Consider the following 15,717-nt stretch of genomic DNA (forward strand, 5'->3'; position numbering starts at 1 on the left):
ACTCTCTGTCTGCAGGACAGTCTCAGGGCTTCTTAGCGAACAGCCAGGTTCCAGGACTTCTTCAACAAAAGGACTGTCTTTCACCAGTGGACAAATCTGGCAAAACAACATCAAAACAGACAGACAAAGTACCAGCAAAACAGCCATGTCTCCTCAGTCCTTGGCAGCTCAGGGGGGCAGGTCTCAAAAGTCCAGGGCAATTCAAAGCGGCCACCAGCAATTCTCTTAGTCTCTCTCTCTCCACGAGGTGCTGCTTCCAAAAAAATCTTCCGCCTCTCTCTTGTCTCTCCAAATCTACATCACCAGCTCCTCCCAGTTCAGGACTTTCTTTTCACATCAAAAAGTCCATCCCACAGGTGGGATTAACAAGCTCTGGGTTTTAACACAATCAGTTTGAAAACCAAGCCAATACAGGGGAATCTTTAATTGCCATTACTATCACAGCCTATTTCCCTACCTTTTCCATCTCCAGTCAAAGGCATTTTGTAAGATATAACATTTAACTAAAACAATCTTTTTTTATGTCCACGGGGATTATTTATAATAGAAACTACTTGATCACAATTGTAAATTGCCTGATGATTAAAGTACTTGATTTCATGATCCAGATCTGGCTCTTTCTTCTTAGTTTTATATGTCAAAAACTATTTTAAGATTGTCCATTCTCTGGGGAGGCTAGGTGGCACAGTGAATAGAGCACCAGCCCTGAAGTCAGGAGGACCTAAGTTCAAATCCAGCCTCAGACACTTAACACACTTACTAGCTGTGTGATTTTGGGCAAGTCACTTAACCCCAATTGCCCTCTAAAAAAGCAAAAAAAAAAAAAAGATTGGCCATTCTCTTTATAAATTTCACAAGTTCAGGTGGACTTTTAAAATAATATCTCTTATGATCAAAAAGGATGCTTAGTTTTTGAGTTGGAATAAATTTTTATATCTCAAAATTTTCAGTATTTCAAATTCCTGCTTTGTTATTTTTATATCAAAATCTTCTACACTTTTGGGAAGATGGAAGAATAGGAAGTTGCATGAGAATCTATCTGTTTAATGTCCCCCTAAAAAAACAGAAAGAGAAATATCCAAAAGAACCAAATTATCAAAAATCATCAAAGGTAAAGTCTAAGAAAAAATGCTGAAATTACATCAATCCCACATTCACTAAACACTTACTATGGACAAGACACTATGCTAGGTGCTAGGAGTACAAAGATAGTAAAGAAATAATCCCTGTACTAAAGGAGTTTACATTCTTTGGAGAGATACAATTTGAATTGCAAACTATACATAACATATGTGTGCATGTATGCATGCATGTATATATGCATATACACATATGCATGCATGTGGTGTGTGTTTCAAGAGAGAAAGCGTGCTAATAACTGGGAGAACCAGACACTGTTCCATATAAAAAGTGGCACCTGAGTTGTGCTTTAAAGGAAACTTGGGAGGCTACAAGGTAGATTTGAGGAGTGCATTCTTAGAAATTCCCTCAGTCTTTGAGCAGGTAAGTACAACCAGTAGCATCAAACAAGTTGTCTGTTCTATGATGTCTGTAGGACCAGTGGCCCTCCTTGATAACTCCTTTCTCTGCCACAGCAGAGTCTACTTTCTTTTTTTCCTTTTTGCATTTTCTCTTTTTGCCCTTGGTTTGCCAAGTTTGTTTTTTCCTAATTCAGCTATGTATGATGACCTTACTCCTAACTCTACACTACAAGAACGTTGACATTTCAATCTTGTTCTGAACTCATAAATGCTTCCTTGATAGGTTTTCATAGAATATAAGGGAAGAGACTCTGTTAAATAAAAACTGTGGGGGAAATTAACAAAGAGCAGGAAAAAAGTGACTACCTCCATATCTCTTACAGCATCCAAAAAAAAAATGTAATTGAATCAATTATTTAAATTTTAAAAATCATTAAAAAATTAAAAGAAAATTAATTGTTATATTCATAGCAGTTCTGGAGAGGAGAAAAAATAGCAGATGAAAGAAATGGATGCTGTTATAAAGATAGTTTTTGTATATGAAAAACCAATAAAATCCAGAAAAAAAAGAAAAAGACAGCTAATTGGGGGTTGGGGGGAATCTTTGCCACAAGTATTTCTTTGCCATACAAAATATATAAAGAATTGGAACAAAGTAAGATCTATTCCCCAGGAAATAAGTGGTCAAAAGAAACAAGCAGTTCTCAAAAGAAAAGACATGAATAAACAAGGAACATCTGAAAATTTGTTTCAACAGTCTATTAATCTGAAAAATAAAAAAATTTTAAACTCAGAAATACCATCTTACCCCCATTAATCTGGTAAAGATTGGTGAATTTTTTTTAATGATAAAATTAAGTTCTACAAGGGATATAGAGAAACAGGTTACCACCACCTTTGTCTATAATAGATGATTCTTGACCAGAATCCTAGTGACTAGCTTCAAATCATGCAGCCATAAGCATATATCCTCTTCCCCCTTTCCCTCTTCTAGCTTCCCTTTATGTAGTTTTCTTTCATTAGACTGTAAGCTAATTGACAGTATGAATGGAGTTTTTTGTCTTGTTTAGTGAAGTGTCTAGCACATGGCAAACACCTAAATGTTTTATCTATCACATTGTTAGTGGAGATGTGACTTTGTATAATCTCTTTGAAAAGCAAAAGTGTGCACATCTACTGACCTACTAGAGCTATGCCATATGGGTATTATTGATAAGGGGAATAGAGGTATCATTACAAAAAAGAAAAACAACTAGGGGTAAGAGGTAGAAGGTCAGGAATATGATTCTGCCAGGTGGAAGTTATACTTCAATGGAGTAGCCAAGCAGTAGCTTTGATTATGAAACTACTGGCATGTCTTTTAAGCCCGCAGATGATAAGTGAAGTGAGAACATGTTGGTCTCCAGAAAGAAAATAAACTAAAAAGATAACTCATTTTTGGTAGGGACCTATGGAAAACACCTGCTGTTTTCCCACTTGTATCAACCACCTGCCTTGCCTGGAAACTGACAGGAGCCACTGAACTCAAATAGCAAAGCTGCTAATCTTTATATAATTACAAAACTTGAGCATAAAAGGTGAGAGCCTCCAGGCTGGCTCAGCCATTTACAAGAATGGGGGGAGTAGGAAGGCTCATTTCTTTAGCCCTTTTAATTTCATCATGTCTGGCAGAAAAAAATTTGACAGAGCCTCAAGGTAAGAAAAAACACATAGAAGACCTGGGGGATGAGGGTGGGGAGGTACAATGGTAAACTTCTCTGACCCTCAGGTTCTCTCAGTTGTAAAAATGAGGAGAATAAGCACTGAGGTATTCCCAACTCTGCCTTGGTATGATTCCCAAACTCTGGGACTGAGGCTTCATCAGTCACATCTTCCTTGGAAAAAAATATAGGAACTAGCTCGGTTAGCCCCTTCTTGTCGACTGCAAGTGGCCAAGAAATAGAGATGTTCTTCTTATAACTGATCATAGGAAGTCTTTTTCATTATAAATACTTGGCTTTCTTATTAAGTCACCTGTGTGATAGTGGTAGGGTATGTACAAGTATTTGCCACCCTCCTCTCCTTCCTCTTTAATATATGGAAAGATCTTAATGTATTTTCAACATATAAATTCTAGGAATTGGAAATTCATTTCTGGGCAGCACCCGTTCCTCTACAACTTTGGTTTTTTCCAATGGGCATTTTTTAAATTGTGCTTACATTTAGTTCATTCTTCATTGTGTGGGGAAATGGGGTGCAGGGAAGGGCTATAACAATTGCACTTCAGTGGGTACCTGAGCTCTAAAGTATTGTCCCCATCAGGAAGATCAAGCTGCGGGGGCCTTCTAGAAGAGATCCAAAAGGCTATGATCCTGAACTTCAAAAACAATCAAAACTGCACCTGGACAATAGAAAGACCAGAAAACGAAACCATCAGACTCATCTTCTCCCACTTTCAGTAAGTCACTGAGCTTCAGTTTCCTCAAATGGGAGAAATAATATTGATTGTACCTTCCTCTCAGAGTTGTTGTGGGACTCAAATGAGCGAAGAAATGCTAAGTTTTTTTGCAAATATAAAGTGCTATATAAATATTGACTATTATATAATATGTAATAGGGGAGGTTATGTGCCCCCTTTGCCCCAGATAAAGGAAGCAGAGAGCAAGAATAACATTAAATGTGTTGATTTCCATAGGAAATTAATAAAGTGGCGCATTTGGCCCTTCACCCTTCCCATTTGAATTCATTACACAAAACAAGATGGCAGGAAGCACAGTCCTAATCCAACAGGCATTTATTAAGTACCAATTATGTTCAAATCATGTTGCAGTGCTAGAGATACAAAGATAAAAAAGGAATCAATCCCTATACTAGACAGATATAACACTCAAACTAAGGGGATAAGAAAGGCTTCCTGTGGGAAATGGTATGTGACCTCCATCTTGAAGGAAACTAAGAATTCCAAGAAACAAAAATGGGGAGTATCTTATATGATAGCACATGTATAACCTATTCCAGATTGCTTATTGTTTCAGGGAGGGTGGAAAGGAGAGAGGGAGAGAATTTGGAACTAATAATTTTTTTTTAATTTTACATATAATTGGGGAAAAAACAAAATAAAAAAAGAAAGCTGAAGTTTAGACTTAAACTGCTTAGGCAGTCAGGTAAATAATTAAATATACATATGCATATGTTTCTATGGAAATCAGTTCTAAAATTCTAAATTCACTGGGAAATTATTTTTAATTTCATCAAAAATTCAGCGATCACACATTTATGATAAGTGCCTCCACTTTCTCTCCTCCCACTTTTTCTTAACTCTTACAATTCAGCTTCTGGCCTTGCCATTAACACCAACACTCTCTCTTCAAAGTTACTAATGATCTTTTAGTTGCTGAATCCAATGGTTTTTTCTCAGTCTTCATTCACCTTGAACGCTCTGCAGGCTTTGACATGACTGATCACTCTCCCCTTGATTCCCTTCTCTCTTGGTTTTTGGGACACCAATCTCTCCTGGCTCTCCTCCCTGATGGTTCCTTCTGTCCCTTTGCTGGATTCTCTTTCAGATTAGCTTATGCTCTCTAACTGTAGGACTCCCTCACAGTTTAGCCCACCTACACAGTAGATTCCTGTGGCTTCCTATCACCTCCAGGATCAAACACAAACTTCTCTGTTTGACATTCAAAGCCCTTCATACCTTTCCAATCTTCTCACACCTTACTCCCCAGTACTAACTCTTCAATCCAGTGACACCAGGCACCTGGCTGTTCCACAAACAAGACATTCTATCCCTTGGCTCTGGGCATTCTCTCTGGCTTTCCCCAATGCCTGGAACACTCTCCCACACTCAAACTACTGATCTCCCTGACTTCCTTGAAGTTCCAACTAAAGTCCCACCTTCTACAGGAAGCCTTCCCCAACCTCTCTTAAATCTAGGGCCTTCCCTCTGATATTTCCTATTTATCCTAGGCATGGTTCACTTTGTATATTTGTCTGCCTGTTGCCTCCCCCATTAGATTGTAAGCTCCTAGAAGGCAGGGACTATCTTTTGTCTCTTTTTGTATCCCCAGTGCTTAGCACAGTGACTGGCACATGGTGGGTGCTTAATAAATGTTTATTGATTGATCGATCCATTGAGTCAAGGCTCTGCTCCTCCTCTGCTACTTACTCCCTACATGACTCATTTCTTCATCTACAAAATAAAGTGGTTGATTTAGATGATTCCTAAGATCCCTTCAAACTTTAGATCTTTCAATGAAAAAAATAAATACAATACTGGTCCCTGCCCCACAAGAGTATACAATGTACTTGGTAGAGATAAGACATATAGACAGACAATTATAATACCAATCAGAATATGTGTACGAAGTTTCTTTTAAAAGTACTTTGAAAGACCTTAGGAAGGAAGGGTTCCTTCTATCTTGGCAGATCAAGAAAGTCTTTTTGTAATTGTAGATGCCTCAATTAGGCTGTAAAGGACAGGTTAGATTGCAACAAATAGAGGGAAAAGGGCTTTCTTGGTTGAGGTAACATGAGCAAAGACTTGAAGACACAAAAGGGCAAAGAAAAGTTTGGAAAATGGTGAGTAGCCTAGCTTGACAACAGCACAGAGTATACGAGCAGGAGTAATACAAGAAAAATCTGGTATGGTTGTGCCACCAGATTATGGCAGGCCTCACATGCCACTCTTGGGGACTAACCCGGCAAGCAATGGTGAACCATGGAAGGTTTGGGGCAGGAAAGTGACAATATCAGAGGTGGGTCCTGTGAATATGCTCTGGTGACTATACAGGATACATAATGAATCAAGGAAAGGGTAGATGCAGGAAAAACCGATCATTTCACAAGTGTTTTTGCCCACAGACTTGACCCAGATGCAAGCTGTGAAGTTGAAAACATTAAAATTTATGATGGTGCCACTACTGATACGCCTCTCCTTGGGAAAGTCTGCAGCCAAGTTGACTATGTCCCAGTATTTGAATCATCATCTAACAGCCTGACATTTCAGATATCCACCAGCTCTTCAGTAATTCAAAGAACTGTCTTTGTTTTCTATTACTACTTTTCCTCAGAAATAAGTAAGTTAGCACTAATCAAATGACAGAAACTTGAAGAAATATGTTAGAAAAGTTCAGTGAAGCCTGAGAACAATGCCTCAACGTTTCAGGCTAGGGAGATCTTAAATATGGCCTCGGTTCAATAAGCCTGTATTATTGAACATTATATTGGGCATTGTACTAGGCATTGGGGTTATAAGAAAAAATGCCAGCCTTCAACATGTATTCATTCATGTATATGTATTTATATCTATATACATAGATGACATAGTTATATATAGATACAAGTGTGTATACACATGTTGGGGGGGGTATCAAAGTCTGTATGTGTTAGGGGCTGCCTGGCCTTGCATACAGATCTTCCTAATTCTAAGGTTGACTCAAATTACAAGCTCTATACAAATAAAATACAAAGTGATTGGGAAGGGGAAAGGAATAGAGGTAGAGAACCCTGAGTAAATTACTTCCTCTTCCCTAACAGTATAATGTTGGATTTCACTGCTTTGCAACTGCTGTTGTCAAGGAGCTGAGGCAGTGCAGTAAGTGGGAAAGACCCTGGGTAGCTTTGTAGTCAGGTTCAAGATCTGGCTCATTTGCCGGTTATTTGACAACGAGCAAGGCTCTTTACCTTTAATAGGTGACAATTTCCATGTTTATAAAAGGATAAAGACATAGTACCTTGGTGTAACTCACAGGACTTTTGTGATTTCAAATGATACAATCTATATCAGGTGCAGACTGTTATTGATATTGTAAAAATTAAAACCTGCATGCAGAGGTCTGAAACAAATCAGATTTTCTTTCTCATAACCTGACTAGAGATCCCATTGGTATGCAAGGGAACAGGATGACTTCAAGATTACACAATGGTGGGGCTGTAGTCAAGTCACTTCCTCTCTCTGTAGAGAGGAAAGAAAGAATTCTTATAATAATCGAACTTCATGCAAGCCAAGGTGCCCCAGTATTAAACCTAGTTAATATTTAACAAAGTAACTGACCTTGCTTGTCCCTAGATTTGTAGATTTAGTCCTTTGCTTTGTTGTTTCAGGTATTGACAACTGTGGAGGCTACCTTGATGATTTTGGGGGCTCCTTTACCAGCCCTAATTACCCAAACGCACACCCAGAGTTTGCTTATTGTGTGTGGCACATACAAGTGGACAAGGGATACGTAATAGATCTAAGCTTCAAAGAGATTTTGTAAGTATTATATCCTGCTTAACCTACGTCATTGTAGTTATATGAAGCGTAGTGAATCTTGTTTCTTCTATAGAGAGAGGTAGTAAATGAAATGCCCAGGTTCATTTAATGATCTGGTAACAAACAAGATTATCCATTTTCAAGTAATCAAAATATAATGAAAACTGATAATATATCTAGAAATAAAATATGTGCATTATGTATATATTTGAATATTACATGTAGTTTAAATTATTGTTCAGTTTTGTTCAACTCTTTGTGATCCTATTTGGGATTTTCTTGGCAAAGGTACTGGAGTGGTTTGCCATTTCCTTCTACAGCTCACTTTATGGATAGGGAAACTGAGGCAAACAGGGTTACAAGGCCACACATCTAGTATGTGAACTTGCATTTGAACTCAGGTCTTCCTGACTCCAGGCCTGACACTCTGTTTACTGTGCTACCTAGCTGCCCAAGCTATCAATAGTAATATGGAAAAATGTTCTAAATCACTATTGATAAGACATGGGGAACCTGTGGCCTCAAGGCCACATGTGGCCCTCTAGGTCCTTGGGTGTAGCCTTTTGACTGAGTCCAAGTTTTACTGAACAAATCCTTTTATTAAGGGGATTTGTTCTGTGAAGTTTGGACTCAAAGAGGCACACTTGGGACCTAGAGGGCCACATGTGGCCTCAAGTTTGCAAGTTCCCCACACCTGAATTAGAGAAAGGCAAATTAAGACAACTCTGAGGGACCACTTCACACTTACCAGATTGGCTAATATGACCAAAAGGGAAAATGACAAATGTTGGAAGGGATACAGAAAAACTGGGACAATAACACTTTATTGGTGGAGTTGTGAACTGATTCAACCATTCTAGAGAACAATTTGGAACTATGCCCAAAGAGATATAAAACTGTCCATACTCTTTGATCCAGCAATACCACTATTAGAGCTGGGCTATAGCCAGTTGTCTTGACTCTTGTCTTGACACTGGATTCCAGTAACTCGGGAGGAGAGAGTGAGGCTGATGACTTTGCAGATCTGCCTCACTTAAATCCAATTCATCCACAAGTCAAGATATCACCCTCTTGATGTCATTGGTCCTCTTTGAGAATAAAGAATGTCTATACACACACATACACACATCTACATATATACATACACATGTTACATCTACACATAGGTACATACACACATATGTGATATCTCTCTAAATCTCAAGCCTCCTCATTTGTGAAATGAAGACAACACTTGGACTTCTAACTTTACAAGGTTGTTAGGTAAGTACTTTGTAAACCATAACATGCTTACGTGAGAATTACTATGACTTAGTTTTTTAAAAAACTAAATTGCAGAAATATTCTAAGCCTTTGAATTTCATGGTTGTCAGGATTGTGGGATCAACGTTTGTTGTTCACAGCCTGAAAAATCTACTCATCCTATTTTCCTGATTCTCTAGTTTAGAAATAGATGACAACTGCAGATTTGACTTTATTGCTGTCTATGATGGTCCCTCCACAAATTCTGGCTTACTTGGACAAGTGTGTGGTCGGATCACACCAACTTTTAAATCTTCTTCAAATACCCTGACAGTCGTGCTCTCTACGGATTATGCCAATTCCTACCGAGGCTTCTCTGCTTCTTATTCTCCAATTTATGAAAAAGAAGTCAATAGTAGGTCACAATTCCATGTTCTCTTATTGGTTTTTTTTAATAATATTAAGGCTGTAAGAAGTCATTCTTTTAACAAAATATATGTTAAGTGCATATTATGTACTTTGTGGTATACTCAGACTTGTGGTAGATACAAAGATCAACAGTGAATGGTTCCTGCCTTCACATTCCAGAATCAAATAGGTTTATCATTAGCTGCTTATGATTTTTTGCTGTTCTCACACTAAAGACACAAAGCCTCATTTCAAGCTCTAGGGCAGGGGTTCTTAAGCATGGTAGATTCCTTTGGCAAACTGGTCAAGTCTATGGACTCCTCTGAACGATGTTTTCAATGCATAAAACCGGATACATAGGATTTCAAAAGGAACCAATTACACTGTCAAAATGTATTTTTTAAAATTCACACGGTCCAGGCTAAGAACCCCTAAAAGTCTTGGGATTAAATATGTCTTCCTCTAAATATAGATAATACAAGTCAATGTTTTCGGCCCTTCAGCAGTGGCAGAAATAAATGGAATCGGGTGAAAATAAAACAAGGTCCTCCCCACTGTGTGATCTAAATTCCTTTAGAAATGAGAGTTGTATCCCACTTTTAGTATTCGTAATCCAAATTGAACTATCAGTAAGTAGTCCCTAATCTGGGGGCTGAATGTTAATGATTCTGGAATAAGCAATAACCTAGTCTATTCTGTAATTAATAAATTTTAAAACCTCAAATACAGTAAGACATTTCTAACATAACCCAGAGGTTTCCTAAAGCCAAAGCCTGAAACTACAATATAATATTTTTCTATGGCTTAAAAACAGACCACCTAGAAGGTTACAATGACAAATATTAGCCTTACAGACTCTAATGTGCAGTTTGAAGTTCTTAAAAAAAGAGAGAATGGTTTAAATGTACACTATCTCTGCTCCTTAAAATCTGGGGCAAAACACCTTTCAGCAGTTCACTTGTATAGATATTCCTTTATGACAAGCTTCATGAAAACCAGCAGGTCCCAACTTGCATAAAGCATAACTGTATTCTCTTTTCGTCACAGTGTCCTTGAGTTGCTCTTCTGATCAAATGACAGCTATCATAAGCAAATCTTATCTGGAGTTGTTTCACTACAATGAGAATGACTTACAACTGAATGATCCGCTCTGTAAACCAAGAATATCAAATGTTTTGGAATTTCCTATCCCTCTGAATGAATGTGGTACAATTAAACAGGTAAACCTTGACAATGATGTGTACTAATTATTCCCAAATTGTGTCATCAGAGTAATTGAAGAATTGAAGGATGATGTTTTTATTATCGTTCCCTAAAGTTTAAAAATAATAGGCTTTAAAAATGAACCGAGTTTAAACATTAAGGGACACAAAAGCTCAATAGTCTGATAAGAATTTATATATGTGATATTGGCTTCTTCTAAATTTAGGAGACATTTGTTCAGAAAAGTTCAAAGCACTTTCAACCATATTCTCATTTATCTTTCATTCATTATTATAAAACAAGATGATAAAGATGCTGTCCTATTTATTCAGGCCCTGTTTTTTTTTTTGGAGGGGGGAAGGCAGGGCAATTGGGGTTAAGTGACTTGTCCAAGGTCACACGGCTAGTTTTTGTATGTGTGTTGAAATTTGAACTCAGGGGGTGGCTAGGTGGTGCAGTGAATAGAGCACTGGCCCTGGAGTCAGGAGGACCTGAGTTCAAATCTGGCCTCAGACACTTAACACAAAAAAACTACCCATGTGATCTTGGGCAAGTCACTTAACCCCAATTGCCCTCCAAAAAAAAGGCAAAAAAAACCCAAGACAGCGCTCTATTCACTGCGCCACCTAGCCACCCCATCATTCAGGCACTATTAAACACTGGGGTTACAAAGACAAAAATGCAACAGTCCCTGATCTCAAAGAGCTTACCTTTGTCTGAGATGAAATGACACTATGCAGGTAAGTCAAAATGAAATACAGGCAAAATAATCTCAGGGAATGAGCATTAAGTCAGTTAGGCAAGGCTTTGTGAAGACTGTAGGCACTTACAATGGTATTATACATGTGTATAAGGAGGGAGAGAAGAAAACAAGCATTTATTAAGTACCTGCTTTGTGCTGGGCACATGCTAAGAGCTTTATGAATATAAATATCAGTCAATTTTCTTGATTCTCACAACCCTGGGAAGGAGGTGCCATATCCTCCCCATTATTTTACAGTGAGGAAACTTGAAGCAAACAAAAATTAAATGACTTACCCAGGTCACAGCTAACCATTTTTGAACTTAGTTTGGTGTCAAGGAGAAAATATTTGACTTGGACTCAGAAGTGACAGGTTCAGGTTCTGACTCAGATACTTCCTATTTTGGTCACCATCACCAAGTCACTTAACTTGTCTGAATCAGTTTCTTCAACTGCAAAATGGACCTGAGTACCATTTCTGCTGAATCTACCTTACATGGCTGTGAGGATGAGATACGATAATGAACTTGAGAAGGTTCAGCAGAATGAATAATGACACACAAATATAAGCAGTATTACTCAAGTTACTTGGCCAAGGTAACATGACCAGTAGCAGAATTTAGAGGTGTTTAGATTTCTCTTCCATTCACTCCTATCCACCAGGTACAGACTTCTTAAAATTTCCTGGTCTGTAGTAGAAGGGCAGTTCTCACCAAGATGAACAAGAATGATGTTACAGAAACAGCAAAAAAAAAAAAAAAAAAAAAGAATCAAGCTGATTGGCACTAGAAACAAGTGCAGCTGTTGCGGTTGTCAGTGTTAATGTGACAAAGATAATAAACTCACAGAACTAGGATTCTGGGAGGCTATTACTTGATTACGCCAAAGCATTTCTTTGCTGTTCATCGGATGCTACAGAAACATTCTATGCAGTATTCATTGATCAAATTGGCAATATGGTTATGTCCGATGATGAAAATTGACTATTTATTATTATTATTATTATTATTATTATTATTATTTTGCCTTTTGGAGGGCAATTGGGGTTAAGTAACTTGTCCAAGGTTACACAGCTAGTATTTTTGTGTGATTGTTAAGTGTCTGAGGCCCAAACCGAACTTGGGTCCTCCTGACTCCGGGGCCAGCGTTTTACTCACTGCACCACCTAGCCACCCCAGATATTTATTATTCTAACCTAATTTTTTGCTGTTATTTTTCTCACTGCCCCAGTATTTTCAGATGCAAAAAAAATTTTTTTGATTTGTATTACACTTTGTACTTATGTCGAATCTTTAATCCAAGCTTTTAGTTTTTGTTTGTTTTCAAATGAGGGTTGTGCCTATCTTCAGAATATTTTTTGTGCCTAAATCTGGATTAGTGCTATAATTATTACATAAAATGTTACTTGCATCTGGTCCTACAGGTTGAAGATCACACCATTACTTACAAGAACATCATCACCATTACTAACTCCTCCAGCTCTGTGATCACTCGTAAGAAACATCTCCAGATTATTCTGAAATGTGAGATGGAAAACAATTCCACCGTAGAAATAATGTACATAACGGAAGATGATATAATTAAAAATATAAGTGCCTTAGGGAAATATAATGTAAGCATGGCTTTTTATGAGTCAGAATCCTTCAGCAATCCTTTACTCAGTTCACCATACTATGTGGATTTGAACCAAACACTCTTTGTTCAAGTCAGCCTTCATGTGCTAGATCCAGATCTAGTGGTGTTCCTTGACACCTGTACAGCATCTCCCACATCTGACTTGGCCCCACCAACGTATGATCTAATCAGGAGCGGGTATGTACTTATATAATCATATTTAGCAATAGCACTGTTATTTTCTTAGAATTTTAGTGGTATACTTTATTTTAAAATACATTTTAATACATTTCCCTTTCTCCTATTTTCAAAAAGCCACCCAATGTAAGAGAATGAAAAAATAGGAAAAAAAAGTCTGTCATTTGATAACCTTTCCGTATCTCATTACTTTGGGGTCAACTTGATCAGTATAATTTTGCAGTAACAATAAAAAATGAATACTAAAACATTAGAATGCCCAAGACAGGAGCATTTGTTTTATATGCTATAAGTATTTTAATAAATTATTATTGTAAATTAACAAAAAAAAATACAGCTTAAAATGTAACTTTTTGATGTGAACCAAGAACGTTCAAAAAGTTTAATAGGAAATTATTTTGATCCAAATGTTTTCTGGTGTTAAGAATGTGAGATTTTAATTGACTAATTTTATGATGGTTAACACCTAAAAGGTCACTCAAGATAAAATAATTCCAGTTGGATCCTCTATTCTTTAAAGTTTGGGGATCTACACATGGGATCTTTGCTGGTGGAAATGAATTTGTTCTTTGGATTGTTTTATGCCAGTTTAACTTCAACTTTTCTTCTAAACTTCTTTATATCTTCACTATAAACTCAGCAATTAGTTCAAACTCTTGCTAAGCTCTGAAAATAGCCTATCCTTTCAAAATACTATACTATTAACATATCTCCACAAAGTACTACTCTGGTGCTTCATCAAGAGAAAGAGACGACCCTGGATTCTCAAAGGAAATGCCAATAGAATGAAAACTCTGGCAGGTTTTTACCATGTGAGAGGCTTCAAATATGGCAGATTTAGTCTGCAGTCTAGGAACAAATCTTTTTAAATATGAGGAGTATAACCAGTAGGTTGGCTACTTGGTGATGAATTCGTTGATTCATGACAACCTATTAATAATAATAATAATAATAATATACACACACACACACACACACACACACACACACACACACACACACACCCATAATGACTTTCTGTCCTGTGTAACTATTTCTGCAGTGAAAATGAACAAATTGGGAGAAAAGGGGGCAGAAAGAACTAAGAGTTACAATTTTTACAAACTTATCTGCAAGTTCTCTAAATGAAAGATTCCAATGGTCCAATAACTACATGAATACATATTACTTAAGGAAATTAATCATGTCAGTCTGCAAATGAAACCAAGAGACAAAAGGAAGATACAGCTATATGAAAGGATGGCCCATGGGTTCTTCTAAGAGAAAAATAAAGGAGATGATAAAGTTGGTTTTCCCATGCATCTTCAAAGGAAGCGAGAAGCATCATTTTATGGATATTTCATCATCTCATATTATAATGTTGATAAGTATTTGCAAAAAGATCACCTTAAAAATATATTGAGGTTGGGTGTTAACACCTGTCAAAGGCTGTGAGGAGGTTGAAGTCTACAAAGAACTCAACAGAACCTTCCAAATTCCAGCAACATGTACTTGTTACTTGGCGACTTAAATGCAAAAGTAAGCAAAAAAGAGAATGGCAAAAAATGTTGAAAAATGTGACTTGGGAATGAGAAAAAAAAAAGGGTCAAAGGACTGTAGATGATACAGAAGTCTCATAGTTCTATCTCATTAGTCTGTTCATTGAGAAAAGAATTGAAAGGCACTGGATATAGTAAGTCCCAAATAGTGTATTATTACAAAATGAAATTTATTCCATTTTAAGCCATGAATGAAAGGAAGTTACTCCCAAAAGAGCTTTTTGAACAGGCAGACTACTGACTTATTAGAACAAAATAATAAAACTAGAAAAATAAAAATATAAGGTATGTAGTAAAACTGCTCACATCTATTTAAACAAGTTGTTGATGGAAAAATGGAAAATTGGAGGAAAAGACGTTGACAGGTTTTAACTATTTCCAAAAGATGATGTAATCAGTTGACAGGTTTTAGCCATTTCCAAAAGCTGATGTAATCAGTCACCACAACAAGGAATTGGTAAGAGCCTAGAAGCCACCCTGGTCAACAAACGTTTGATCTTCTTATCAAGCAGAGATAGAAGGCAAAGGCAGGACTAGTTTAGTGCCAATTGATCTATAAAAATTTTCAGATGATGAAGAGCATGAATATTTTGACTCATAAAATTACCAACACCACAGAAGGAAATACTAGTTTAAAGTAAACTTGGCAAGAGATCCAACTAGACAGTCATTCCATTTAGGAATAAAACTGAACAGGTAAAAATGAGAGGGAAATTTTTTTTCTTTTAGCAAATCTAAAACATCCCATCGAACTCTAAAGGAACATTCCTTGATGCACTGCATGAAGAAATAGAAATGGCATGGAATAAACAAACATACAGAGCAACTGGCCTAGATCAAATGGACCCAGTCAGCTGATCAAGAAGCATTTAAGTGCTTACTATATGGAAGGCATTGTACTAAGCATACAGAAGGCCTGAGTTGGAGGCAATGGTTTTGAGCCCCTGCAGGACTAATTTTCAAGGTATCTGAAAAAGGGAAGCAATGTGATCATAGACATAGTAAAATACTACTGTGGCAGGATGAGGTGTTTTCCCTCCCTAAGTGGCAACAACT

The 15,717-nt window shown here is 37.2% G+C and overlaps 2 protein-coding genes across 4 annotated transcripts in view; both read left to right on the forward strand.

Annotated features, from left to right (window-relative positions):
* DMBT1 (deleted in malignant brain tumors 1) overlaps positions 1-15,717 on the forward strand; it is a 495,581-nt gene that overhangs the window by 479,164 nt on the left and 700 nt on the right. Inside the window, 6 exon segments of the mRNA XM_069097407.1 lie at positions 6,324-6,486; positions 6,999-7,056; positions 7,566-7,716; positions 9,159-9,373; positions 10,402-10,610; positions 12,690-13,131. Coding sequence (XP_068953508.1) covers positions 6,324-6,486; positions 6,999-7,056; positions 7,566-7,716; positions 9,159-9,373; positions 10,402-10,610; positions 12,690-13,131 — 1,238 coding nt within the window.
* The window catches only part of BUB3 (BUB3 mitotic checkpoint protein), a 555,213-nt gene that overhangs the window by 193,761 nt on the left and 345,735 nt on the right, over positions 1-15,717 (forward strand). The window lies entirely within an intron of this gene.

The sequence above is a fragment of the Petaurus breviceps genome, unplaced genomic scaffold (genome assembly GCF_028583685.1).
Source record: "Petaurus breviceps papuanus isolate PSGF00001 unplaced genomic scaffold, PetGlider_PUasm1.0 37, whole genome shotgun sequence".
Classification (NCBI taxonomy): Eukaryota; Metazoa; Chordata; class Mammalia; order Diprotodontia; family Petauridae; genus Petaurus; species Petaurus breviceps.